General features: G+C 44.5%; 1 protein-coding gene across 2 annotated transcripts in view; it reads left to right on the top strand.

The window, feature by feature from the left end:
* The window catches only part of lamb2 (laminin, beta 2 (laminin S)), a 212,105-nt gene that overhangs the window by 148,609 nt on the left and 35,586 nt on the right, over positions 1-27,910 (top strand). The window contains exons 18-24 of one of the 2 annotated variants that reach the window (XM_072581737.1): positions 3,730-3,873; positions 4,789-5,020; positions 7,520-7,683; positions 11,210-11,239; positions 13,686-13,910; positions 20,871-21,088; positions 26,037-26,133. In XM_072581737.1, the coding sequence (XP_072437838.1) occupies positions 3,730-3,873; positions 4,789-5,020; positions 7,520-7,683; positions 11,210-11,239; positions 13,686-13,910; positions 20,871-21,088; positions 26,037-26,133 (1,110 nt within the window). The remainder of the gene's footprint in view (positions 1-3,729; positions 3,874-4,788; positions 5,021-7,519; positions 7,684-11,209; positions 11,240-13,685; positions 13,911-20,870; positions 21,089-26,036; positions 26,134-27,910) is intronic. The other variant, XM_072581738.1, reaches the window with a different exon arrangement.

Raw genomic sequence — 27,910 nt, 5'->3', positions numbered from 1 at the left:
TCCCTTCCCCTCCAATGAGACACTTCATCCTTATTTGAAGCAATACTGGTGTTTCTTCACTGTTGCTGGGTAAAAAAATCACAGATCTCCAAAACTGTCAACATTGTGGCAGAATTTGCACCACATGAACAGGAGCAATTCAAGTAAATGGCCTATCATCATCTTCACATAGTACATCGCGTATGGGCACTAGCTGTTGCTTTTGGTGTTGATTTGTGAAAAGGATAGTCAGTAAGTAATAGCCGTAAATTAAGTAACAAAATAAGATTTATTTATTAATCCAGTTGTCACTAGAGGGTTATAAATGGCAGTTTGTAGGTTGATGCTTCTTAGAACCGTAGAAATGATTCAGCCTACTCAAAGTCCCACAGATGCCCTTTATAATCCCATCTTCTGTGAGATTTGAGAGATCAGGGGAAGCCAAATGTCCTTGACAACTGCATCTGCAGGAAGTGTGTGCACCAGCACAGACCACATGGATTGGCCACACTGAGGTGTTGGACCAGTGTTTTTATCATTCAAGTGAAATCCAGAAACTCAGCTAATGTCCTGGGGACACTGGTCTGAATCCAACCATAACATATGGTGGAATTAGAGTTCTGTTAAAAAATATCTGGAGTTAAAAATATTGTGAAACTCTTGTCAATTCTCAGGGAAAAAAAAAATCTGGTTCACTATATTGGATCTAATAATGAATAATAAACCTGATTTAATTAGTGACTTACTTGTCCACGAACATTTGTCAAATAGAATCTGGCAGATGATGTTTCACGTGGATAAGAGTGAGATTGTCTATTTCGGCCAGACAAATAAAAGGGTAAATAAGGAAGGATGTCTTGACCCTGGAGGGAGTTCAATGCAGGTTTACAAGGATGATAGCAGGACTTCAGGGCTTAAGTTATGAGGAGGGATTTCATAAATTAGAATTTAGAAGTTTGAAGGGTGATCTAATTGAGGGTTTCAGGGTATAATCAGGGAAAGACAAGGTACATAAAGATAAATTATTGAAGATTCTAGAATTGGGGACAGAAGAATTAAGAGTGTGGTGCTAGGAAAGACAGCAGGTCAGGCAGCATCCGAGAAGCAGGAAAATCAATGTTTCAAGCAAAAGCCCTTCATCAGGAATGAGGCTGGGAGCCTCAGGGGTGGAAAGATAAATGGGATAGGGTGTGGGGCTGGGGGGAAGGTAACTGAGAGTGCAGTAGGTGGATGGAGGTGGGGATAAAGGTGATAGGTCGGAGAGGAGGGTGGAGCGGATAGGTGGGAAGGAAGATTGACAGGTGGGACAGGTCATGAGGGTGGTGCTGAGCTGGAAGGTTGGAATTAGGGTAAGGTGGGGGGGAGGGGAAATGAGGAAACAGATGAAGTCCAATTTAATGCCCTGAGGGTTGGAGGGTCCCAAAGTGGAAGATGAGGCGTTCTTCCTCCAGGCGTCAGGTGGTAAGAGAGTGGTGATGGAGGAGGCCCAGGACCTGCATGTCCCCGGGAGAGTGGGAGGGGAGTTTAAAGTGTTCAGCCACAGGGCAGTGGGGTTGATTGGTGCGGATGTCCCGCTCCCAGACACCCAATGGGTATCCTCCCACTTCCTCCAGTCGAAAAGGGTAGCCATGGGCACCCACATGGGCCCCAACTCTGCCTGTCGCTTTGTCAGCTACGTAGACCAGTCCATCTTCCGTAGTTACACCGGCACCAATCTCCACCTTTTCCTCCACTACATTGATGAGTGGTTCGGCGTCACCTCATGCTTCCATAAGGAGGGTAAACAGTTCAGCAACTTCACCAACACATTTCACCCCGACATTAAACTCCACTGGATCATCTCGGATACCTCTCTCCCTTCCCTGGACCTCTCCATCTCTATCAACGGTGACCAACTCATCACTGACATTTTCTACAAACCCACCGACTCCCACAGCTACCTGGATTACATCGTCTCCCAATTTAGGAGAAAGTGAGGACTGCAGATGCTGGAGATCAGAGTCGAGAGTGTGGTGCTGGAAAAGCACAGCAGGTCAGGCAGCATCTGAGGACCAGGAGAATCGACGTTTTGGGCCAGAGCCCTTCATCAGGAATGATGAACCTGCCTTTTCCTGATGAAGGGCTCTGACCCAAAATGTCAATTCTCCTGCTGCTCTGCTGCTGCCTGACCTGCTGTGCTTTTGCAGCACCACACTATTGACTTTAATCTCCAGTATCTGCAGTCCTCACTTTCGCATAAGAATTAGGGCCAGGCCATTTAGGAGAGATGTTACAAAGCACTTCTACATGCAGAGAGTAGTGGAGATTTGGTACTACCTTTCTCAAATGGCAATCATGCTAATTCAATTGTGACATTTAAATCTGTGACAGACAAATTTGTATTAAGCAAAGTTTCAAGGGATATGGACTCAAGGCAGCCATATGGAGTTAGGCCACAGATCTTACTGAATGGCGGAGAAAGCTTCAGGGGCTGAATGGCCTTCTGCTGTTCCTATGTTGCTAAATGCTTTACAATTACGTGGAGGTTAGCTAGATCTGCGTTAAGTACTGCCTACCGATAGTGGCATTGGCCTGAGGAAGCTGGATGTTGATAACAACTAGAGAAAAATTCGGGGGGTGACATTTGGCTGAAAGAATTAGTAATCACTCAGGAATTGTTTTTGATTTGATTAGATGGTTCACAGTAGTTGTTATTATTCTTCTTCAAGGCATAGTCATTTTTGATTTGGATTACGTTGTCTGAAATTATCTTTGGAAGCAGATTCAGCAATAACTTTCAAAAGGGAATTAGATAAATACCTGAAAAAAATATACAGGGCCAGATGCAAAAATTGAATGGAATTGAATTTATTGTCACGTGTACTGAGGCACAGTGAAAAGCTTTGTCTTGTGAGCAATACAGGCAGATCAAGCAGTTAAGTAGCATAGATAGTCAATACTAGGTAAACAGCAGTAAAACAAAAACACAGGTACAGGTGAATGTTAAGAGTTTGTGCGTCCATTCAGTATTCTAACAACAGTAGGGTAGGAACTGTTTTGAAACCGGCTGGTGTGTGTGTTCAGGCTTCTGTACCTTCTCCCCGATGGTAGAGGTTGTAGAAAGACATTGCCAGGGTGGGATGGATCTTTGAGAATGCTGGTGGCCTTTCCTTGACAGTGGGCCTGGTAGATGGATTCTATAGACGGGAGGTTGGCCTTTGTGATTGTCTGGGCCGAGTTCACCACTCTCTGTAACCATCTCCGATCCTGAATGGTACAGTTGCCATGCCAGGTAGTGATACATCCAGACAGAATGCTCTCAATGGCGCACCTATAAAAGTTGGCAAGGGTATTCACTGTCATGCCAAATTTCCTCAGCTGCCTGAGGAAGAAGAGACATTGTTGGGGCCTTTGTAACCAGTGCGTCCACATGAAGAGTCCAAGAAAGCTTGTTGTGGATGACCACTCCCAGGAGCTTGACACTCTCCACTCGTTCCATCTCTGCACTGTTAATGTGTGGGGGGGGGCATGAGTAACATCACATCGAAACTCAATAATGAGTTCCTTGGTTTTGCCGGCATTGAGAGCTAGGTTGTTCTCAGTGCATCATTTTTCCAGTGAGAGTGGAACTAACTGAATGGCGCTAGAGCTGGCAAGAGCTACAACAGACCATGTGACCTCCTCCTGTGCTGTCAGATTCAATGATTTATTAATGATAACTGCTAACCAGGTTCAATAAGTGAAAGTCTTTGTTGTTTTGTGTGCTTTCAGCTTGCCAGTGTGACCCTCAGGGTTCACTGAGTTCGGAGTGTGAGTTGAATGGGGGGCAATGTCGTTGCAAGCCCAGAGTGATCGGCCGACAGTGTCAACGGTGTGCTCCTGGAACATATGGCTTTGGTCCAGTGGGCTGTCAAGGTAAGAGAGTGAGAGAAAGAAACTCTCTTGCTAATCCTTGTTAGCAGCAACAAAGGCAATTTCAAACTCTTTGCGATTGATCAGGATGCTGGGATGAGTAGATATTTATTTAATGTTTGCAGCTCTCTGCCCTGACTGGCAGTGAGAGAATGTTGACCCCAAAGCTTGTTCATTCATTCCTGTAGCCTCTCTTGTGCTGTTTATATAAGGCAGCTGCAGTTACAGTAGAATGTGAGGTCTGCAGATGCTGGAGATCAAAGTTGAGAGTGTGGTGCTGGAAAAGCACAGTAGGTCAAGCAGCATCTGAGGAGCAGGAAAAGCGACATTTCAGGCATAAACCCTTCATCAAAAAAGGTTTATGCCTGAAACGTCGATTCTCCTACTCCTCAGATGCTGCTTGACCTGCTGTGCTTTTCCAGCACCACACTCTCAACAGCTGCAGTTATAGCACAGCCCAACCCAGATTTCATTGAATTGTGAAGCAGGACCAAGGGGCTGAATGGTCTCTGCCTGCCCTGCTGTTTCTGTACTTAATGCTCCTATCTTGATAGAAGTAAATTGAAATTAATTATTTCCACTGGAAGGTGGGTCAGTAACCAGAAGAAACAGATTGAAGTTAATTGTTTAAAAGAGGAGGAATGATGATAAATGTATAAATATTCAGAGTTGTTGCCTGTGTTGGTGGTGGAAGATTTTACCAGACATTTTCACATAGAAGTTGAAAGGGAAGGGGAGAAGTTGCTGGGCTAAGGTGAAAGAGCACGGAGGATGGACTAGTTCAGCAGCTCTTTCAAAAATCTGGTGCAGGCATTTTAGGTTCAAAAAGTCTCCTTCTAATCTGAGGCACAAGGTGATCTGGCTGTGGTTAGAGTGTGTGGTTTAGCAAACAAACTCTGTTCTTCTCTCTGCCTACAGCTTGTAATTGTAAGCGGGAGGGATCGTACAACACGTTCTGTGACCAGCTGACTGGGCAGTGCCAATGCCGGGCTGGAGCATTCGGTCGGCAGTGCAGAGAATGCCAACCTGGTCACTGGGGCTTCCCAAGCTGCCAGCCGTGTCACTGCAATGGGCTTGCGGAGAGCTGTGACCAACAGACTGGAACCTGCCTTAACTGCCGGGGCAACACTGTGGGACAAAACTGTGAGCGGTAATATCCCAATCAGACAAAGTGATCTCCTTGAGACACATATGCTTTGAACAGCTGAGGTACTGAAGATGTAGGATGGATCATGGAAAATGTTAAAAAGTGTTTCACTGTATTTTACTGTCTTTCTCACTAAAATACAGTCATTTAAAATCATTCCCAACCAATGAATAATAAGAAATTTCCAACAGGAACGGGCTATTCAGTGATCTCTGACCAGGCAAGCTCTTTGTGAGATAAATCCTAAACTAATTTCACTCCTCTGCACTCTCCCAATGACCCCATATGAATTCCAAACTGTTTCTACTACCATACACTCTTCCCATGGCCCTGGATAATCCCAAACTTGTTCCACTGCACCATTCTCACCCAAAATCCTGTATGATTTCCCGAAGTAATCTTACTGCTCAACTCTCCCAACAGCCCTGTATCATTCCAAACAAATCCCATTGACCTGCTCTCTTCTCATAGTTTCTGTTCCTCCTCTGCTTCAGATATTTATCTATAATGTTCCCTTAAAAGTTGCAGTGGTCTGGATTTCAATTATTCCCTGTAGCAAAGTATTCCTTCGAGAAATATGCAGTGCATTAAAGTTGACCCTGTGTCTCGTATGTGCTTTTTGACCCTTTTCCTCATTCTGTTTTTCTGTCATTACTCCTTATCTGTAATATATTTTTAGTTCCGGGTATGTCTGAAACCTGGACAATCAACAGCTTCCAGTTTTGTAGACAAATTCATCCTGGTCTTTCTCCCCTGGTCAAGCAGTGAATCATAACAACAGATTGATGGACCAGCATCACAGCAGAGTATTGACTGCAGCTGGGTAAGATTTAACCTTTCACTTTGGGTGGAGAGCATCCCGCCTGGGAAATCTGTGCTGGCACTAGCTCTTCAACTGGAATTCCTTACTCCAATCCCATTTCTTGGTTTTTTTTTCCGTTTTGTTTTCCTTTCAACTCCTGATCCAATTCCTATTTGACAAATGTTATGTTACTGCCTTCTTGTTCATATTGGGTAAAATCATCTTACCTTCTGATTAATTTTGTGTTTGGAAAAAATACTAAGAACACCAGTAGCAAATTCAGGGGGTCATAGACAGGCTGGTGAAATGGCTGGACAGACGTCAGATGCAATTCAGTGCAGAGGAGCGTGAAGTGATGCATTTAGAGAGAGGATGAGGAGAGGCAATATAAACTGAATAGATCTTTGAAACCAGTCAGACAAATTGACAAGGGTTGGAAAAACCTTATAAGATCCTTGACTCTGTAAATACAGAATTTCCGTCTGGATCCCAGCAGGAGTATTGGGTCTATTTCTGAGTTTTGAGATTTAAAATAAAGTTAAAGCTTTAGAAAGAACAAAGAGATTTATTACAGTGGTAACAGTGAAGTGGTGCTTCACTAATGTGGAGAGACTGGGGTTACTCTTCAGACACCAGAGAGCCTAAGCAGAGATTTGATAATAGAATGATGACAGCACAGAAGGTCCATGCTGGCTCTGTGCAAGAGCAGCTCAGTGAGGTAAAAACAATGACTGCAGATGCTGAAAACCAAATACTGGATTAGTGGTGCTGGAAGAGCACAGCAGTTCAGGCAGCATCCAACGAGCAGCGAAATTGACGTTTCGGGCAAAAGCTTTTGCCCGAAACGTCGATTTCGCTGCTCGTTGGATGCTGCCTGAACTGCTGTGCTCTTCCAGCACCACTAATCCAGCTCAGTGAGGCCCAGTCCTTACCTTTTCTCCCCCCCCCCCCGTAGTACTGTAATCTTTTTCCATGAAAATTCTGTTGGAGTAATTGATGAGAAATTGTTTCCTGTGGCAGGTAGATCAGAGATTTCTGGTAATTGATAAAGCAGTTGGGGAAGATGAAGGTAATTTTTTTTGCATCATTACTATGATCTCGAGTGTATTGCCTGAAAGAGTAATGGAAGCAGATAACTCGGTCAGACTCTTGGTTCCTGTTTTTAATGATGTGAACAAACTGATGACAGCACTTGTTAATTGTGCAAAAACCTTTGTTAAGGGATTTTTTTTTTTATCCTGAGCACTGCAAAATAACATAAGTAAATATAAAGAATAACAAAATCATTTGTCTCTCATTTCTATACAACGATGGAAAAATAAACCCTGGAATCAATAAATTATTATTTTGGATTTAGAACTTCCATTAATTTTTAAAAATATTTAACTTTGGACATGTGATTAAACTGGTTTGAGGGATCCTCCTAATTATTAACCTAAGTCTTCCTCTAACACTAGTATTGGTATTCCCCTCCATTCCTTCTGTATAGTAGGTAATAGATAGCATAAGTCATCAGCGATGGCTGGTGATCTGAGCGATGTACTTGGAACATGGATGGGGCTTTCAAAATTCTAGAAATCCTCTCTCCAACCCAATTATGTTGGCAGTGTAAATAGTTAATAAAGGTTATTGCTCAGCAGCACTCAGCATTCTCTCTCTACAACCTCAGTATGATCTCACAACGTCTTCTTGCTGTACAGATGTGCTGCCGGTTACTATGGAAACCCCATACTGGGCTCTGGGGATCAGTGCCGTCCTTGCCCATGCCCTGGAGCCCTCAGCACTGGACAACATTTTGCCACCTCATGCTACCAGGATCCTGGGACGAGACAAGTGGTGTGTAACTGCGACGAAGGTTACACAGGTAGGTGACTGTGAAGGAACATACTCTGAGCGATGGGCCCTCAGTGCTACACTTTCCAAGAGGTTCTGTAGATGGAGGTAAAGAGGAGCTGGGCAAGAAAGACAGGACACATTGATAGGGTTTCTCAGCAGAAGGTATTATTATCCTGTAATTGAGTGATTAAAACACTTTCATGAAAGGCTGATGTGGGACTAACAACTCACAGAACACTATTTTACAGACACAATATTCCAATTTATTTTTCTTCTCTCCCTCATTTTTTTTCATTTCATCTCTCCTCATTTTCTCCCATTTGTTTGATTTCACAATCCAATTTCTCATTCACCCTCCCTCCATCTCATTTTTCTTTTTACCCTTGTTCTTTGCTGTTTTCTCACATTCTTTCTCTCTCTATCTCTCTCTCTCTCACACACACACGCATTTCACACTTCTCTGACAATCACAGCTCGGTATGGCACCTGTTCTGCCCAAGACTGCAAGAAGTTACAGAGAGTTTTGAACGCAGTCCAATCTATCACACTAACCAGCCTTCCATCCACTGACTCCATCTATACTTCTCACTGCCTCAGGAAAGCAACCAACATCATCAAAGACTCCTCTCATCCTGGTTATACTCCCTTCACCCTCTTCCATCAGGCAGAAGATACAGAAGTTTGAAAACACATACCAACAGATTTAAGAACAGCTTCTTCCCTACGATTATCAAATTTATGAGTAGACCTCCCAAAATTAGAATTGGTCTTTCTCTACATCTTCTCCATAGTGTAACAGTATAATTTGCATTTTGTCCTATCACTCTGATGTACTTATGGATGGTATGATTTGTCTGGATAGCATGCAAAACAATACTTTTCACTGTATTTTGGTACATGTGACAATAATAAATCAAACCAAATCACCTTTCTGCATTTTATGGGCTAACATGATCAATGTCCCCAACCCCCAAGACTCAGCTCCACTGAAAGGACCGTGGGAGCTGCCCATGGGTTTGAAATACAGCCTTGCAGTCATCTAACAGTCAGCGGGGTGGAAGGTCTTCCTCAGAGAATCTCCAGGCCGAGTGGATTTCTCGACCACCTGCTGCATGTAAAATAGCAGCAAGGGCATATGTTTTACATTACCTCCTCAAGGAAGGTGGGCAGTGCTGGATTGTACTCTTTGCTACCTTTCCCTGCCCTCCTCTCTGACCTATCACCTCCAAGCCCATCTTCCCCACCCCCACACCACCCCCCCCCCCCCACCCCCATTTATCTCTCTACCCTGGAAGCTCCTTGCCTCCAATCCTGATGAAGGGCTTTTGCCCGAAATGTTGATTTTCCTGCTCTTTGGATGCTGCCTGACCTGCTGTGCTTTTCTAGCACCACTCTGATCTAAATTGCTGGATGAGTCAACTTTTACTGTCTATCCCTAATTGCCCACAGATCTAGAGTCTCAGAATGACAGATTTCCTTCCATTAAAGACATTAGTGATGACTATGGTGAGTGGTTATATGGTCAGCACAAGGGTAGCCTTTCATTCCAGACTTTGTATTGAATTCAGATTTCACTAGCTGCTGCAATGGGATTCAAACCAATGACCTCAGCACTTCAGCATGGGGTCCAGGTTATTGCTCCAATGACAATGCCATTATGGCACGGATTTCCCCTTAGTGTTTGTAGGAGCCATACCACAGTGAGAGTCAGTCTGTGTGGGAGACCGTACCCCAGTCAGAGTCAGTCTGTGTGGGACCATACCCCAGTGAGAGTCAGTGTGTGTGGGACTGTACTCCAGTGAGAGTCAATGTGAGTGGGTCTGTACCCCAGTGAGAGTCAGTGTGTGTGGGACTGTCTCCCAGTGAGAGTCAGTATGTGTGGGACTGAACCCCAGTGAGAGTCAGTGTGTGTGGGACTGAACCCCAGTGAGAGTCAGTGTGTGTGGAGCTGTCTCCCAGTGAGAGTCAGTGTGTGTGTGGGACTGTCTCCCAGTGAGAATCAGTGTGTGTGTGGGACTGTCTCCCAGTGAGAGTCAGTGTGTGTGGGACTGTCTCCCAGTGAGAATCAGTGTGTGTGTGGGACTGTCTCCCAGTGAGAGTCAGTATGTGTGGGACTGTACCCCAGTGAGAGTCAGTGTGTGTGTGTGGGATTGTACCCCAGTGAGAGTCAGTGTGTGTGGGTCTGTACCCCAGTGAGAGTCAGTGTGTGTGGGACTGTCCCCCAGTGAAAGTCAGTGTGTGTGTGGGACTGTACCCCAGTGAGAGTCAGTGTGTGTGTGTGGGATTGTACCCCAGTGAGAGTCAGTGTGTGTGTGGGACTGTACCCCAGTGAGAGTCACTGTGTGTGGGACTGTCCCCCAGTGAGAGTCAGTGTGTGTGTGGGACTGTACCCCAGTGAGAGTCAGTGTGTGTGGAGCTGTCTCCCAGTGAGAGTCAGTGTGTGTGGGACTGTCTCCCAGTGAGAGTCAGTGTGTGTGGGACTGTACGCCAGTGAGAGTCAGTGTGAGTGGGTGTGTACCCCAGTGAGAGTCAGTGTGTGTGTGGGACTGTACCCCAGTGAGAGTCAGTATGTGTGGGACTGTCTCCCAGTGAGAGTCAGTATGTGTGGGACTGTCTCCCAGTGAGAGTCAGTATGTGTGGGATTGTATCCCAGTGAGAGTCAGTATGTATGGGACTGTACGCCAGTGAGAGTCAGTGTGAGTGGGTGTGTACCCCAGTGAGAGTCAGTGTGTGTGTGGGACTGTACCCCAATGAGAGTCAGTGTGTGTGGGAGAGTACCCCAGCAAGAGTCAGTGTGTGTGTGTGTGGATGTGTACCCCAGTGAGAGTCAATGTGTGTGGGACTGTCCCCCAGTGAAAGTCAGTGGTGTGTGTGTTTGTGTGTGTGGGACTGTACCCCAGTGAGAATCAGTGTGTGTGTGGGACTGTCTCCCAGTAAGAGTCAGTATGTGTGGGACTGTACCCCAGTGAGAGTCAGTATGTGTGGGACTGTCTCCCAGTGAGAGTCAGTATGTGTGGGACTGTACCACAGTGAGAGTCAGTGTGTGTGTGTGGGATTGTACCCCAGTGAGAGTCAGTATGTGTGGGACTGTACCCCAGTGAGAGTCAGTTTGTGTGTGGGACTGTACCCCAGCAAGAGTCAGTGTGTGTGTGTGTGGAAGTGTACCCCAGTGAGAGTCAGTGTGTATGGGACTGTCCCCCAGTGAAAGTCAGTGTGTGTGTGGGACTGTACCCCAGTGAGAGTCAGTGAGTGTGAGACTGTATCCCAGTGAGAGTCAGTGTGTATGGGACTGTCCCCCAGCAAGTCAGTGTGTGTGTGGGAGTGTACCCCAGTGAGAGTCAGTGTGTGTGAGACTGTACCCCAGTGAGAGTCGGGGTGTGTGGGACTGTACCCCAGTGAGAGTTGGGGTGTGTGGGAGCCATATCCATAGAGTTGAGCAATTAAGAGTGAACTGAAATTTTGAAACATTTAGCTTTCTATAGATTCATCTCCAAGCTCTTGCCCCTCTCCAGCCTCCTGCCTTAACTTACTGTTATAATATTTCTCACACCCAGGGGTGGTTAAGCGATCTGGTGGATGGCACCGTAAGTAATTAGTTTTTTAGTGATCACGATGCCATGCATGGCTTGCCCTTTATGTGGTAATTACCTGGCTCACTGGCCTCTATAGTTCAGCTTTAACAAGAAAGTCGTTTTTTTGTTGGTTCTTTCTCCAAAGGCGTGCACAACCTTGTGGGAAAAGACTTTCAGGAATATAACATATATCTTTTACAACCTCAGTGTCCCAAATGCTTCACAGCCAATGAAGTATTTTGAGTCGTAGACACTGTTGTTTTGCAGAAAAATGCGGCAGCCAGTTTGAACACAGCAAACTCCCACAAGCAGCCATGTGGTACCTGGTCAGCTCAGAAGACTGCTGGCCCATTGGGACCCATTATGTCTGAGAGGAAGCCTGTGCCAACTCGCTCAGTTTTGCCCTGGGACTGTCACGTCTCTGCAGCAGGTCTGGAATGCCTTCCCTCCTGTCTCAGAGGTGTCACTGCCATCCGATGAGCCAGCATCTTCACTTGCTGTGTTGAAACATTGATCTCCCATTCACCGAGCAGCAGCCGTGTTTGAAACTTAACAACAGGAAGCATTTTGAGGGGGTAAAAGAAATCTTTGGCTTGCAAACAAATAATTATATGCAGTCTTAGTTAGTATACTGATAAACTAAAAATCTAAAAATTTATTTAACATTTTCTGGTACCAATTTACCATCTTAATTTTTTTTTAGAAAAGCATAACAGGATTTTAACTAATCCAAATACTTGATATATAAAAAAAATTATAAAGATGGATGTGGATTTTGATATTGTCTTCTGTAGTAACTTAACATCTCACTCTGCAGTTATCCCAATAATTTAGGCAGGTGACAGGAGAGGAGGTTGACTACTCTTGACTTCATGTCAACTTTTAAAGAATGTGGTATTCAAGAGCCCAATAACATTGAAATATATCAGTATCAATGGGAAAGCTCTCTGCTGGTTAGAATCATACCCAGCACGTAGGAAGCTGGTTGTGGTTGGTGGAGATCAGTCATCTCAGCTCCAGGACGTCTCTGCAGGAGTCCCTCAGGGTAGTGTCCTAGGCCCAACCATCATCAGCTTCATCAATGACCTTCCTTCCATCATAAGGTAAGAAAAGGGGTCAGTTTAAATTTGTTCAAATGCAACAAGACTTGGATAAAATCCAGACTTGGGCTGACAAGTGGCAAGTAACATTTACGCCACACAAATGACCATCTCCAACAAGACACAATCTAACCACCACCCTTTGACATTCAATGGTGTTACCATCATTGAATTCTCACTATCAAACTCTTTGGGGTTACCATTGACCAGAAACTTAACTGGACTCACCACATAAGCACAAGAGCAGGACAGAGGCTATGAATACTGCAGTGTGTAACTCCCCTCCTGACTCCCCAAAGCCTGTCCACCGTCTACAGGCACCAGTCAGGAGTGTGATAGAATCCTCCCCACTTGCCCTGGATGGGGGCAACTCCAACAACACTCAAAAAGCTCGACATCATCCAGGACAAGGCAGCCGCTTCATTGGCACCACACCCACAAACACCCACTCCCTCCCCCACTGACGCTCAGTAGCAGCAGTGTGTACTATCTACAAGATGCACTCCGGAAACTCACCAAAGATCCTCAGACAGCACCTTCCAAACCCTGCTTCCATTTAGAAGGACAAGGACAGCAGATACATGGGAACACCACCCTTTGCAAGTTCCCCTCCAAGCCATTCACCATCCTGACATGAAAACGTGTCACTGTTCCATCAGTGTAGCTGGGTCAAAATCCTGGCATTCTCTCCCTAACAGCATTGTGGGTCAACCTACAGCATGTGGATTGCAGCAGTTCAAGAAGCTGGCTCCTCCTAACGTCAAGGGCAACTACAACAGGTAATAAGTGCTGGCCAGCCAGCAATGCTCACAGCCCACGAGTGAACAGAAGAAATGGTGACATGAGAGTGATTGCCCTTGATGTCAAGGCCACATTTGGCTGAGTGTGGCACCAAGAAGCCCAATTCGAGGGCAAAACTGTGTTGTTTGAAGCCATACCTAGTAAAGAGAAAGATGGTTATGGCTATTGGTTAACAAACATCTCAGTCCCAGGACAATACTACAGGCCTTCCTCTGGGTTGTTCCTAGGCCTAAACACAACTGGTTCATTAATGTCCTTTTCAGGGAAGAAATTCAGCCATCACTGACTAGTCTGGCCTACATTTGATTCCAGTTTTATATTAACATAGTTGCTTCTATCTGCTCTCTGAAGTGATTTAGCGAGGTGATCAATTTTCTCAAAGCCTGAGCCATTGTTCAAGGAGAAAGCCCATTGCTAATCTCTCAGGGTACATCGTGCTGGTGAGTGAATGCTGGGCTTACCAGTGACACTCAAATAATGAGAACAAACTGTTAAAGTTAGAGACAAGTAAATCATTAAGAAAAATGTTGAAGATTCTGCTTTATTTTTGTTGACAGGTTCTCGATGTGAAGAATGTGCACCGGGTTACTATGGTAACCCCTTGCTACCGGACGGTAGGTGTTTGCCCTGCATGTGCCACAACAATATTGATGTCAACGATCCTCAGTCATGTGACCGACAGACGGGTCAGTGCCTAAAGTGTCTGTACAACACGGAGGGGGCTCGCTGTGAACATTGTCGCTTGGGTTACTATGGTGATGCCTCTCGACGCAGCTGCAGAAGTAAATTTTACGTTTTCTGTTTTATAAAGAGAATTGTTTATGTGTAATCTGTGTGTTTACCTGAGGGGGCTGATGGTGCAAATTCAACAATAAATCTCAAAGGGGAACTGGATAAGTACTATAAAGGGAAAGATCTGCAGGACTAAGATTAAAGAGCGGGCAGTGCTCAGAAAGCCTGCCAAAAGGGCAATTAGGAAGATTAGGAATTAGGTTATTGGAAGTCAATTATCTCCGCTCCAGGACATCTCTTCAGGAGTCCCTCAGGGTAGTGTCCTAGGCCCAACCACCTTCAGCTTCATCAATGATCTTCCCTCCATAAGGTCAGAAATGGGGATGTTTGCTGATGGTTGCACAATATTCAGTACCATTCATGACTCCTCAGATACTGAAGCAGTCCATGTGCAAATGCAACAAGATCTGGACAATATCCAGGCTTGGGCTGAAAAGTGGCAACTAACATTTGTACCATACAAATGCCAGCAATGGCCATCATCAATAAGAGACAATCAAACCACTGCCCCTTGACATTCAATGGTGTTACTATCACTGAATCCCTACCAGACTAGCTTTAGAAATAAATAGCTACAAGGGCAGGTCACAGGTTGGGAATACTACAGCATGTAATTCACTCCTGACTCCCCAAAGCCTGTCCATCTCCTACAAGGAGAAAGTGAGGACGGCAGATGCTAGAGATCAGAGTCAAGAGTGTGGTGCTGGAAAAGCACAGCAGATCAGGCAGCATCCAAGGAGCAGGAGAATTGACGTTTTGGGCGTTAGCCTTTCATTGGGAAGGCTTTTGCCTGAAACGTCAATTCTCCTGCTCCTCGGATGCTGCCTGACCTGCTGTGCTTTTCCAGCACCATCACCTACAAGGCACAGGTCAGTAGTATGATGGAATACTCCCCACTTGCCTGGATGGGGGCAGCTCCAACAACACATGAATCTCGACACCATCCAGGACAAAGCAGCTACTTGATTGGCATCACATCCACAAACATCCACTCCATCCATCACTGATGCTCAGTAGCAGCAGTGTGTGTACTATCTTCAAGATACACTGCAGAAATTCACCAAAGATTCTCAGACAACACCTTCCAACTCCACAACTACTTCCATCGAGAAGGACAAGGGCAGTGGATATACACAAATATCACCCTCAACAAGTTCCCATTCAAGCCACTCACATAGAACATAGAACATTACAGTGCAGTACAGGCCCTTCGGCCCTCGATGTTGCGCCGCCCTGTCATACCAATCTGAAGCCCATCCCACCTACACTATTCCATGTATATCCATATGCTTGTCCAATGACGACTTAAATGCACTTAAAGTTGGCGAATCTACTACCATTGCAGGCAAAGCATTGCATACCCTTATTACTCTCTGAGTAAAGAAACTACCTCTGACATCTGTCTTATACCTATCTCCCCTCACTTTAAAGTTGTGTCCCCTCGTGTTTGCCGTCCCCATACTTGGAAAAAGGCTCTCCCTGTCCACCCTATCTAACCCTCTGATTATCTTGTATGTCTCTATTAAGTCACCTCTCAACCACCTTCTCTCTAACGAGAACAGCCTCAAGGCCCTCAGCCTTTCCTCATAAGACATTCCTTCCTTACCAGGCAACATCCTAGTAAATCTCCTCTACACCCTTTCCAAAGCTTCCACATCCTTCTTATAATGCGGTGACCAGAACTGTACACAATATTCCAAGTGTGGCCGTACCAGAGCTTTGTACAGCTGCAGCATAACCTCCTGGTTCCGGAACTCAATCCCTCGATTAATAAAAGCCAAGACACTATACGCCTTCTTAACAACCCTGTCAATCTGGGTGGCAACTTTCAGGGATCTGTGTACATGGACACCGAGATCTCTCTGCTCATCTGCACTCCCAAGAATCTTACCATTAGCCCAGTACTTTGCAATGCGATTACTCCGTCCAAAGTGTATCACCTCACACTTGTCTAAATTAAACTCCATTTGCCACCTCTCAGCCCAGCTCTGCATCCTATCTATGTCTCTCTGCAACCTACTACATCCTTCGTCACTATCCGCAACTCCACCGACCTTAGTGTCGTCTGCAAATTTACTAACCCACCCTTCGAAGCCCTCATCCAGGTCATTTATAAAAATGACGAACAGCAGTGGACCCAACACCGACCCTTGCGGTACGCCACTAGTAACTGGACACCAAGATGAACATGTTCCATCAACTACAACTCTGTTTTCTTTCAGCAAGCCAATTACTGATCCAAACTGCTATGTCTCCCACAATCCCATTCCTCCGCATTTTGTATAATAGCCTACTGTGGGGAACCTTATCGAATGCCTTGCTGAAATCCATATACACCACATCAACCGGTTTACTCTCATCTACCTGTTTGGTCACTTTGTCAAAAAACTCAATAAGATTCGTTATGCACGACCTACCCTTCATAAAACCGTGCTGACTGTCCCTGATCAGATTATTCTTTTCTAGATGATTATAAACACTATCTCTTATATAACCTTTTCCAACACTTTACCAACAACTGAAGTGAGACTCATTGGTCTGTAATTACCAGGGTTGTTTCTACTACCCTTTTTGAACAAGGGAACCACATTTGCTATCCTCCAGTCCTCAGGCACTATTCCTGTAGACAATGATGATTTGAAGATCAATGCAAAGGCTCAGCAATCTCTTCCCTTGCTTCCCAGATGATCCTAGGATAGATCCCATCCGGCCCAGGGCACTTGTCTATTTTCACACTCTGCAGTATTTCTAATACCTCTTCCTTGTGATCCTCAATCTCTTCTAGTCTAGATGCAAGTATCTCTGTATCTTCCTCGCCAATATTTTCATTTTCTATAGTGAACACTGTCGAAAAATATTTATTTAGTGCTTCCCCTATCTCCTCTGACTCCACACACAACTTCCCACTATTGTCCTTGATTGGCCCTAATTTAACTCTCGTCATTCTTTTATTCCTGACATAGCTATGGAAAGCCTTAGGGTTTACCCTGATCCTATCCGCCAACAACTTCTCATGTCTCCTCCTGGCTCTTCTGAGCTCTCTTTTTAGGTCTTTCCTGACTTCCTTGTAACCCTCAAGCACCCTAACTGAGTTTTCACATTTTGTCCTAACATAAGCCTTCTTCGTCTTCTTGACCAGGGATTCCACTTCCTTAGTAAACCACAGCTCACGTGTTCTATACCTTCCTCCCTGCCTGACAAGTCCATACTTATCTAGGACACACAGGAGCTTTTCCTTGAATAAGCTCCACATTTTTAATGTGCCCATTCCCTGCAGTTTCCTTCCCCATTCTACGCTTCCTAAATCTTTCCTAATTGCATCGTAATTTCCCTTCCCCCAGCTGTAACTCTTGCTCAGTGGAGTACACCTATCCCTTTCCATCTCTAAAGTAAACCTGACAGAATTGTGATCGTTGTCTCCAAAGTGCTCACCTACTTCCAAGTCTAACACCTGGCCAGGCTCGTTACCCAGTACTAAATCTAAAGTGGCTTTGCCCCTTCTAGGCCTGTCTACATTCCTATGTGTCAGGAAGCCCTCCTGCACACACTGGGCAAAAACTGACCCATCTATAGTAGTCGTACTGTAGTGATCCCAGTCAATATTTGGAAAGTTGAAGTCCCCCATGACAACTACCCTGTCTCTCTCACTCCTATCAAGAATCATCTTTGCTATCCTTTCCTCTACATCTCTGGGACTATTCGGAGGCCTATAGAAAACTCCCAGCATGGTGACCTCTCCTTTCCTGTTTCTAACCTCAGCCCATACTACCTCAGTTAACGAGTCCCCAAACATCCTTTCTACAACTGTAATACTGTCCCTGATCAACAATGCCACACCTCCCCCTCTTTTACTATCTTCTCTGTTCTTACTGAAACATCTGAATCCCGGAACCTGCAACATCCATTCCTGTCCCTGCTCTATCCATGTCACTCACCATCCTGACTTGGAAATATATCATCATTCCTTCAGTGTCACTGGGTCAAAATACTGGAATTCCCTCTCTAAGATAGACTGCAGCGGGTCAGGTAGGCAGCTCACCCTCTCACAGGTATTTAGTGACAGTAGTAAATGCTGGCCAGCCCGCGGTGCCCATACCCTACAGGTGACAAAAAGAAAGCTACCAAAAGCATGGTACACCAAAGGGTTTTTTTTGTTCTATGTAAATTTATTCCCAAGTTCACGAACTTCAATGGTATTATCTATTAATATTATACTTAATAATCTGTCAGAAAAGAACATAAGGAACAAAAGAGAAGTACAGTACAGGAACAGGCCCTTCGGCCCTCCAAGCCTGTGCTGATCATCGTGCTCTAAACCAAAGAACACACCTTTTGCCCTTATTCAGTCCGTATCCCTCTACTCCCTTCCTCTGCACATAATCATCCAGATGCACCAATACGCCTGCTTCCATCCCCCCTTCCGTCAGCATGTTCCAGGCTCCTATTCCTCTCTGTGTGAAAAACATCCCTCACACATCTCCCTTAAACCTTCCCCCTCTCACCTTGAACCTATGCCCCTTTGTAATTGAAAGTTCAACCCTGGGAAAAACCCTCTGAATATCCCCACTATCTATGCCTCTCATAATTATGTAGACCTCTATCAGATCTCCTCATAGCCGCTGTCTTTCCAGTGAAAACAATCCTAGTCTTTTTAACCTTTCTTCATAACCAACACCCTAGGGACCAGGCAACATGCTGGTTAGCCTTCTGTGCACTCTCTCCAAAGCTTCCACATCCTTCTGGTAGCGTGGTGACTAAAACTGCACACAATACTCCAAATGCAGCCAAATGAGGGTTTTACATGGTTTGCCGACTCTTGTACTCCAGCCAGAGGTTCCCCTGCCTCTCCTCCAACCGAGTTTACTGCATCAGGTGCTCCCAATGTGGTCTTCTCTACACGGGGAGACTGAACATAAACTTAGGGAACGGTTCACCGAGCATCTCAGCCGGGCCCACAGGGGCCAACCAGACCTTCCAGTCACCGCCCATTTCAATTCCCCTTCCCACTCCCTCTCCGACAGGACCATCCTTGGCCTCCTCCATCGCCACAATGAACCACAGCGTAAATTGGAGGAACGACGCCTCATCTTCCACCTGGGCAGCCTACAGCCTGGAGGACTCAACATTGAGTTCTCCAATTTCAAATAACCTCCCTTCCCATCCCTCGACCCCCTTCCCAGCCCCTCCCCATCCCTGCCACCAACCAGATTCATTCCTCCCATTGACCAACCAGATCGCACCCTCTACCTGTCTTCACCTATCCTCACCTCACCACTCTGCCCCGCTACCCCCTTTTTCTGCAGTTCCCCATACACCCACCCACGAGTCCTGAAGAAGGGTTAAACCTGAAACATTGACCTCTTCCCCTCCTAATGCTGCCTGGCTTGCTGTGTTCTTCCAGCCTCCTGCTTGTCTACTTCTTAATCACCTTGGCCACCTGTGTTGCTGCTTTTAGGGAACTGTGCACCTGCAAGCCCAGATCCATCTGTATATTCATGGTCCTAGGTGTTCTGCCATTTACAGTATAATTCACAGCTAAAGTTGATCTTCCAAAATGCATCACTTCACATTTATCTGGATTAAACTCCCATGTGCTATTTCCTGTGCCCAAGTTGCCAATCTATCTATATCCTGTTGTATCCTTTCACAATCATCAGCAGTACCATCAACTCCACCGATCTTCGTGTCATCTGTAAACATACTAATCAGACCACTCACATTTTCTCCAGATCGTTTATATATACAGGCTGTTCTGCTATAACATGCATTTCTTTAACATGAATTCACTACAACATGACTGATGAATTGGGGACACTGTTTCTAAAGCATGAAGTTTTAAAGCATGTATGGGTTATAATGCGATTCCAGTCCCATTAGTTTGCTGCTGTTACATGATTTTCTTCTAACATGGGATTGCACGAGGACAGAACTACTGCATTATAGTAGAACGGACTGAACTACAAATAACAGAGGAACTAAAATTAATTGCTGCAGAACACCACTAGTTACTGGTCTCCACTCTGAAAAACACCCTTCCACCACTATCTTCTGTCTTCTATGACCAAACCAGGTCATCATCCAGCAAATTATGGCAACAATGTTAGATTTATAACTCAAGAATGACCACAAATTCCTTGACAATTTGTGCCATTCCGCTGTTACCCTTATGAAAATGGGAACTTGTCATCATCGCCCATATTGTTTCGGGGTGTTGGTACATTAGTCAGGGATAAATGTAGAGTAATAGGGGAATGGGTCTGGGTGGGATACTCTTTGGAGAGTCGGTGTGGACATGATGGGCCGAAGGGCCTGTTTCCACACTGTAGGGATTGTATGAAATCTATGAAAACTTTCCTGTGAATTCCAAGAAATTGCAGTGTTTATATATTGACAACTCAGGTTACTGTGAAGAACTCTCAACCTTTCTCCTCGTTTGGGGTGTGGTGACCCTCAGCTTAAACCACTATTCTATTGAGAAAGCAACCATCTAATCAGGGAAGACTATGGCAGCTGGACAAACTTTACCCATCATCGCAGAAAGTTAGGGCTCGAACTTGACAATACAACTCATGCTCCTGCAGTGTCACTCTACTTTTCTCCTGTTTCTTAAGTAAATTTTTCTTTCCCTCTCTTTGATTTTCTATCTGAACCTGACTTGAGTCTAAATCAGCCTATTTCCTGCTCCACCATTTCTGTTTCTTCTTCAATCCTTAAATCTTATTGCTGCCAGATGCCTCCAGACCAGCTGAGTTTCTCCAGCAATTTCTTTTCTGTTCCTAACTTCCTGGAAATGTTCTGAGGTGTCTCATTCTATTCAGGTTCGGGACCAATATATTTGTAACATGCGACAAATTGTAAAATTAACGTTTTAAATTGAGTAAAAATGAGATAATTGATAGCCTTTTACTCCATTGCTTTTACTAAGTAATGCTTTTTGTTGCTTGGCACAGAATGTACCTGTAATCATCTGGGTACCAGGCCTGATCAGTGCCCATCAAAGGATGAGTGTGCATGTGATCGAAGCACAGGCCAATGCTCCTGTCTGCCTAATGTGATTGGCCAGAACTGTAATCGCTGTGCTCTAAACTACTGGAATCTGGACAGTGGGTCAGGCTGTGTGCCCTGTAGATGTACCAGTATCAACTCCTTCACGTCCAAATGTAATGAGGTGAGTCAGGTGAAAGCATAGTTGCCACAAAATGTAAATTCAGACTGGACAACACTCAACTGATAGACTTGTATCTGAGCAATATACAACATAGAACATAGAAAAGTACAGCAGAAAACAGGCCCTTCAGCCCACCATGTTGTACCAAGGATTATTCCTAATCTAAAATAAAATAACCTAACCTACGCACCCCTCAACTCCCTGCTCTCCATGTGCATGTCCAGCAGTCGCTTAAATGTCCCCAATGACTCTGCTTCTGTCACCACCGCTGGCAACACATTCCATGCATTCACAACTCTCTGCGTAAAGAACCTACCTCTGACATCTCCTCTATACCTTCCTCCTAACACCTTAAAACTATGACCCCTTGTGGCAGTCAATTCTGCCCAGGGAAAAGTCTCTGGCTATCGACTCTATCCATGCCTCTTATTTTCTTGTATACCTCAATTAGGTCACCTCTCTTCCTCTTTCACTCCAGAGAGAAAAGTCCAAGCTTAGTCAACCCGTCTTGTAAGACAAGCCCTCCAGTCCAAGCAGCATCCTGGTAAACCTCTTTTGCACCCTCTCCAAAGCTTCCGTATCTTTCCTATAGTAGGGCTACCAGAACTGGACACAATATTCCAAGTGTGGTCTCACCAGGGACTTGTAGAGCTGAAGCAAAACTTTGTGGCTCTTAAATTTGATCCCCCTGTTAATGAAAGCCAAAACACCACATGCTTTCTTAACAACCCTATCCACTTGGGTGGCAACTTTGAGGGATCTGTAACACCAAGATCCCACTGTTCCTCCACACTGCCAAGAATCCTGTCTTTAATCTTATATTCAGCATTCAAGTTCAATCTTCCAAAATGTATCACTTTGCATTTATCCAGGTTGAACTCCATCTGCCATCCCTTAGCCCAGCTCTGCATCCTGTCTATGTTGCGTTGCAGCCTGCAGTAGCCCTCTATACTATCGACGACACCTCTAACCTTTGTGTCATCGGCAAATTTACTAACCCTCCCCTCAACCCCCTCATCCAACTCATTTATAAAAATGACAAAGAGCAGAGGCCCAAGAACAGAGCCCTACAGGACCCCACTCAACACTGACCTCCAGGCAGAATACTTTCCATTTACAACCACTCTCTGCCTTCTGTCTCCAATTCTGAATCCAGATAGCCAAATCTCCCTGTATCCCATACTTCCTGACTTTATGAAAGAGCCTACCACGGGGAACCTTATCAAATGCCTTGCTGAAGTCCATATACACCGCATCCACTGCTCAACTGTCGTTGACCTGTCTTATCAACTCCTCAAAGAACTCAATAAGATTTCTGAGACATGACCTGCCCCTCACAAAGCCATGCTGATTGCCTTTAAAATTTAAAGATAGTTTAAAGATTAGGGGTACGCCATTTAGAACAGAGTTGATGAAAAACATCTTCACCCAGAGAGAGTGGTGGATACATGGAATGCTCTGCCCCAGAAGGCAGTGGAGGCCAAGTCTCTGGATACCTTCAAGAAAGTGATGGGTAGAGCTCTTAAAGATAGTGGAATCAAGGGTTATGGGGATAAGGCTGGAACAGGATATTGATTGTGGATGATCAGCCATGATCATAATGAATGGTGGTTCTGGCTCGAAGGGCCAAATTGCCTACTCCTGCACCTATTGTCTATTGTCTATAATCACTCTATGCTTTTTCAAATAGTCATAAATCCTATCCCTCAGAAATCTTTCCAAAACCTTGCTGACCACAGACATAAGACTGACTGGTCTGTAATTGCCAGGGATTTCCCTGCTCCCCTTCATGAAAAGAAGAACAACATTCTCCTCCCTCCAATCCTCCGGTACAATTCCTGTGGAGAGTGAGGAGGCAAAGATCTTCACCAGCAGCTTAGCAACCTCCTTTCTCACTTCCCGAAGCAACCTAAGATAAATCTGGTCTGGCCCTGGGGACCAATCAATCTTAATGTTTGCCAAAATTTCCAGCACGTCAACTTCATTAATCTTGATCTGTTCAAGCTTATTTCCCGGCACCTCAAAGTTCTCATTCACAACAAGGTCCCTTTCCTTAGTGAAAACCGAAGCAAGAAACTGATTTAGGGCTCCCCCTATCCGCTCAGGCTCCACGCACAAGTTCTCTCCACTCTCCCTGATTGGCCCTACCTTCTCCCTGATCATTCTCTTATTCCTCATGTATGAGTAAAATGCCTTTGGGTTCTCCCTAATCCTTCCTGCCAAGCCTTTCTCATGCCCCCTCCTGGCTCTCCTCAGTCCATTTCTGAGCTCCTTTCTAGCAAGCCTGTAATCCTCTAAAGTTGTGCTCGACTCTTGCTTCCTCCACCTTACGTAAGCTGACTTCTTCCTTTTGATGAAAAGGTCCATTCTCGTCTAAATTCCACTCCATATCCTCTCCATTCTGGGATTATTCCATTCAGGTCAATACCACAGGACTGCCCTGAGTCAGGAGTTTTTGGTTCAGTCAGAAGGTTGACCTGCATCTCTTTCCACTTGAGCACAAAGAATTCAGAGTGATACACCAAGTGCAGTACTGAGAGAATGTTTAAAAAAAACTGAAAGAACTGTGGATACTGTAAATCAGAGACAAAAACAGAAATTGCTGGAAAAGCTCAGCAGGTCTGGCAGCATCTGTGGAGAGAAATCAGAGTTAACGTTCTGGGTCAACTGACCCTTCCCGAGAACCTCCTCAGTTGCCACACCTGCTGAACTTTCAGCAATCTCTATTTTTGCCTCTAAGAGAATGTTGCAGTGTCTGAGAAGCTGTTCAATTCAGAATTTAAACTGAGAATCTTTCTAGCTTCTAGGATGGATTTAAAAGATTCTGAAGATCAGGAGAGTTATCACTTGTGTATGGGCAATATTTATCCCGATGTCAACATCACACAAACAAATTATCACACAGCTGCCTGTAAGATCTTACCAGATCAAATTAGTTCCCATGTTTGTGAGTTTTGAGAAGATTTGTAGCTCAAGTTGAGGTTCTGAATTTAGGTTTGCTCACTGAGCTGGAAGGTTCATTTTCAGGCGTTTCATCACCCTACAGAAGAATCTTGATTATCCGAACGAGATGGGTGGATACTATTTCGTTCGGATAATTGATTATTCTGTTCATTGATTCAATGCCTTTCCTCTGGGGCTCAGAAGTTTCTATTAAGTCTGCTCCCTGTTCAGGAGACTAGGCAGCAACACATTGCATGATAGCCCCCACCCTCATTTGCCCCCGTCCACCCTCCAACCCCATTTAATACCACCCACCCCCTGCCCACCCACCCAACCTTGTCCAACACCACCACCCCCGCCTGCCCCCCCCCAAGCCCATCCAAGTTCGCCAAGTAAATTGGATCCCATTTACCACCCCTGGAGAAAAAGAACAGGAAATGACATCACCATGGGAAATGACATCACTTACCCTAGGAAACTCAAACATATAAATAGAAAGCAGGCTACACCACCGGTACTTCAGTCAGAGACTCACTGAGGATGTTACCTGGTATGGTGACGGAACGTCTGAAAACGAACCTTCCAGCTTAGCGAGCAAACTTAGTTCCCATGTTTCTGACATTACAACAGTAATTTTATTTTAGAAGTGCTGGATTGCTGTAAAGTATTTTGGCAGTCCTACAGCCAAGAAAGGAGCTATATAAAAGTTCTTGCAATTTTTCAAGCCCACTTATGCAGATTATTCAGACCAATACTTGAGTTCAGTACTAAAGAACATTACATGGATAAAGGTGTCATCTTTCCGATGTGATGCTAAATCCTGTCTATAGATCAGAGTGGATATACATGTATATTTTAGCTGAGGAGCTCTATAATGACATGGTCAACATTTATTTTTCAATCTGGACCACTGAGGACAAATTTTCTGGTCTTTCTGCTCTAGATGTGGACATCACAGGCAAGTCCAAAAGCTGATTTGTTCATCCCTTATTGCTGTTGTGGTGGTGATGCTGAGCATGCATTTACTGTGGACTGTGTGGTGAAAGGGTTCTTCAGTGATGTTAAATTCCTCAGAATTTTGACTCAGTGATGAAAAAATAGCCAATATACATTGTTCTGTGCATGCCCAAATTTATGACCTGTGCTCCTGACCAGCAGCAAGTGTTTAGCTGAAACGTGTTCTATCACAATATCTCCCACATTACATGTAACTGCAAGTCCTGTCCCAATTCTGATCACATGCATTACCGGAGGATGTACAAGTGAAAATGAGAGAATCAAAGAAGTTTGGAGATGCTCAGATGAGTCCAGTGACTAATTCCCAGAATTTCCCATAAAGCTGGATAGGGAGAGGTTTGTGGCGCCGTCTACCTCCCATCATCTGTAGAGGACCAGCCGAAGAGCAAAAGAAAAAGTGGGAAGTGTTACAACACGGGGTAAACCCCTGTGCTAATTTACACCAGCAACACAAATGATTCACCCCATGTTGTAATCTATTAAAATTCGAGAGGCAAAGAACTATCCCAGAGGTCAGTATTTGAAGTAAAAATTAATATTAATGTTTTGGGTTAGTCTTTTGGCAGTTCTCTCTCTAGATGTTCAAAATGTCCCGTTTTATACCCCAAAACATTGGATCATTTCATTAGTTTTAATATTACCAAAATACTAAATTCAAATTTGTTTGGATTCTGGTATCTTGGGCATAATTTAAACTGGCCAAAATTGAATTTGTTTTTGTTCTTATGGCAACCCAGCTGCTGCTAACTGTTTTGACCAAGTATTCTATTGTTACCTTGTTCAGAACACTTTGTGCTGTGTCCAACAGACCTTGTTGGTTTTCAGTTCTCTTAAAGGTACAGGACCTCTACACCTTCATAACAGAAGAAAGATAAGAATATGTCTGAAATTGTCATATACAGCACAGGATATCTGAGAAACGGGATGAAATATTTCAAAGCGTAGTGGATTAGCTTCTGAGGTTGATTTTGTGTTTTTTTCTTTGCAGTTCACTGGCCAGTGTCATTGCCGCCCTGGATTTGGGGGTCAGTTTTGCACAGACTGCCAGGAGAATTATTGGGGCAATCCCAATGTGCAGTGTCGAGGTGAGCAGATGTTTCTTTTCTTTCCCTCTACAGAGAATGTTCTCTTCACTCACGGGGCACGGGCTACAATTCGGAAATTGTAGACAGTTAAAATGGTGTCAGCTGAAGACTCAAGTCTTGATCTCACAATCAAGTTGTACCTAAACTAGAGGGGCACTAATATCCTTGCAGGGAGATTTGCTATTGCCACGAGGGAGGCTTTAAACTACTGAGGCAAGAGGATGGGAACCAGAGTAGTAGGTCATCATGTGGAGTGTCTGTAGAGAAGAAAGGGGCTAAATCAAGTCTAGCACGAAGAACAGGCAGGACTGGATTAATGAACATAGCAGGACTAGCAGGCTGAAGTGCATTTATTTTAATACAAGGTAATAAAGACAGATCACGTTAGAGGCTGAATTAGTACTAGGGACTATGATTACAGAAACCTGGTTGAGAGAAAGGCAGGTCTAGCAACTCAACTTTTAGATGATTCAGTGATAGAGATGGATGTGAAAGGGCTGGATGGGATAGCATTACTGATTGCGGAGAATGTCACAGCTGTACTGAGAAAGGATACCTTGGAGGGCTCATCCAGCAAGACAATATAGGTAGTATTTTCAAAAAAGAAAGGTGCAATCACTATAATGGGAGTTATACCACAGGCCTCCCAATAGATATGTAAACAGATCATGGAAAGATGGAAATTCAACAGTTATAATAGTAGGTGATTTTAATTTCCCCAATATTCACTGGGGCTTCCTTAGTGCCAAAGGCTTAGATGGGGCAGAATTTGTAGGTGCATCCAGGATGGATTCTTGAAACAATATCTAGATAATCCAACTAGGGAAAGGACCATATTAGATTTCTTTATCGGCGAATGAGCTTGGCCAGGTGATTGAAGCTTCAGTGAGGGAGGATTTTGGGAAGAGTGATCACAATTCTGTTAGTTTTAAGATAGTTGTGGAAAAAGGATAAGACTTGCCCTCGGGTGAAAGTGCAAACTGGGAGAAGGCTATTACATAAGTATTAGGCAGAACTGGAGAAATTGGATTGAGGGAAGCTGTTTCAAGGTAAATCCACATCTGACATGTGGGAGTCTTTTAAATGCCAGCTGACCACTGTTCAAGACCAGCATGTTCCTGTGAGGATGAAAGATGACGATGAAAAGATTCCGGAACCTTGGATGATGAAAGATGTTATGAGTTTAGTTAAAAAGAAAGAGGAACAATATGTCAGGCTTAGGAAACAGAGGTCCAACAAGGCCCTTGAGGAGTATAAAAGAAGCAGGAAAGAACTTACAAACGGTAATGGGGGAACAGTGCAGAGTAAGCTTTATTTTCACTTTAAAAGAGTAGAGAAAGCTTTACTCTGTAGCTAACCCTGTGCTGTCCCTGTCATGGGAATGTTTGATGGACACAGTGTAGATAGAACGTTACTTGCACTTTAAAATGAGAGTAATAAGTAAGAGTAAGTAAGAAAGTAAGAATAATTGAGTTGTAATAGTTGGGGATTTTAATTTTCCAAACAATGACTGGGACTGCCATAGTGTTAAAGGCTTGGACGGTGAAGATTTAGTTGAATGTGTTCAAGAAAATTGTCTTTATCAATATGTAAATGTACATTCTAGAGATGGATCAAAGCTTAGCCTTCTCTTGGGAAACAAGGCAGGACAAGTAACTGAAGTTAGTAGGGGAAGACTTTGGGATGAGTAATCAGAATTCTATTAGTGTTAAAATAGTTATGGAAAAGGATAAAACTTCCATAAAGTTTAATTCCTTAAACAGAGTAAGGCAAATTT

This window comes from Chiloscyllium punctatum, chromosome 12 (assembly GCF_047496795.1).
Source record: "Chiloscyllium punctatum isolate Juve2018m chromosome 12, sChiPun1.3, whole genome shotgun sequence".
Classification (NCBI taxonomy): Eukaryota; Metazoa; Chordata; class Chondrichthyes; order Orectolobiformes; family Hemiscylliidae; genus Chiloscyllium; species Chiloscyllium punctatum.
This window is presented reverse-complemented; position numbering and strand designations above follow the sequence as displayed.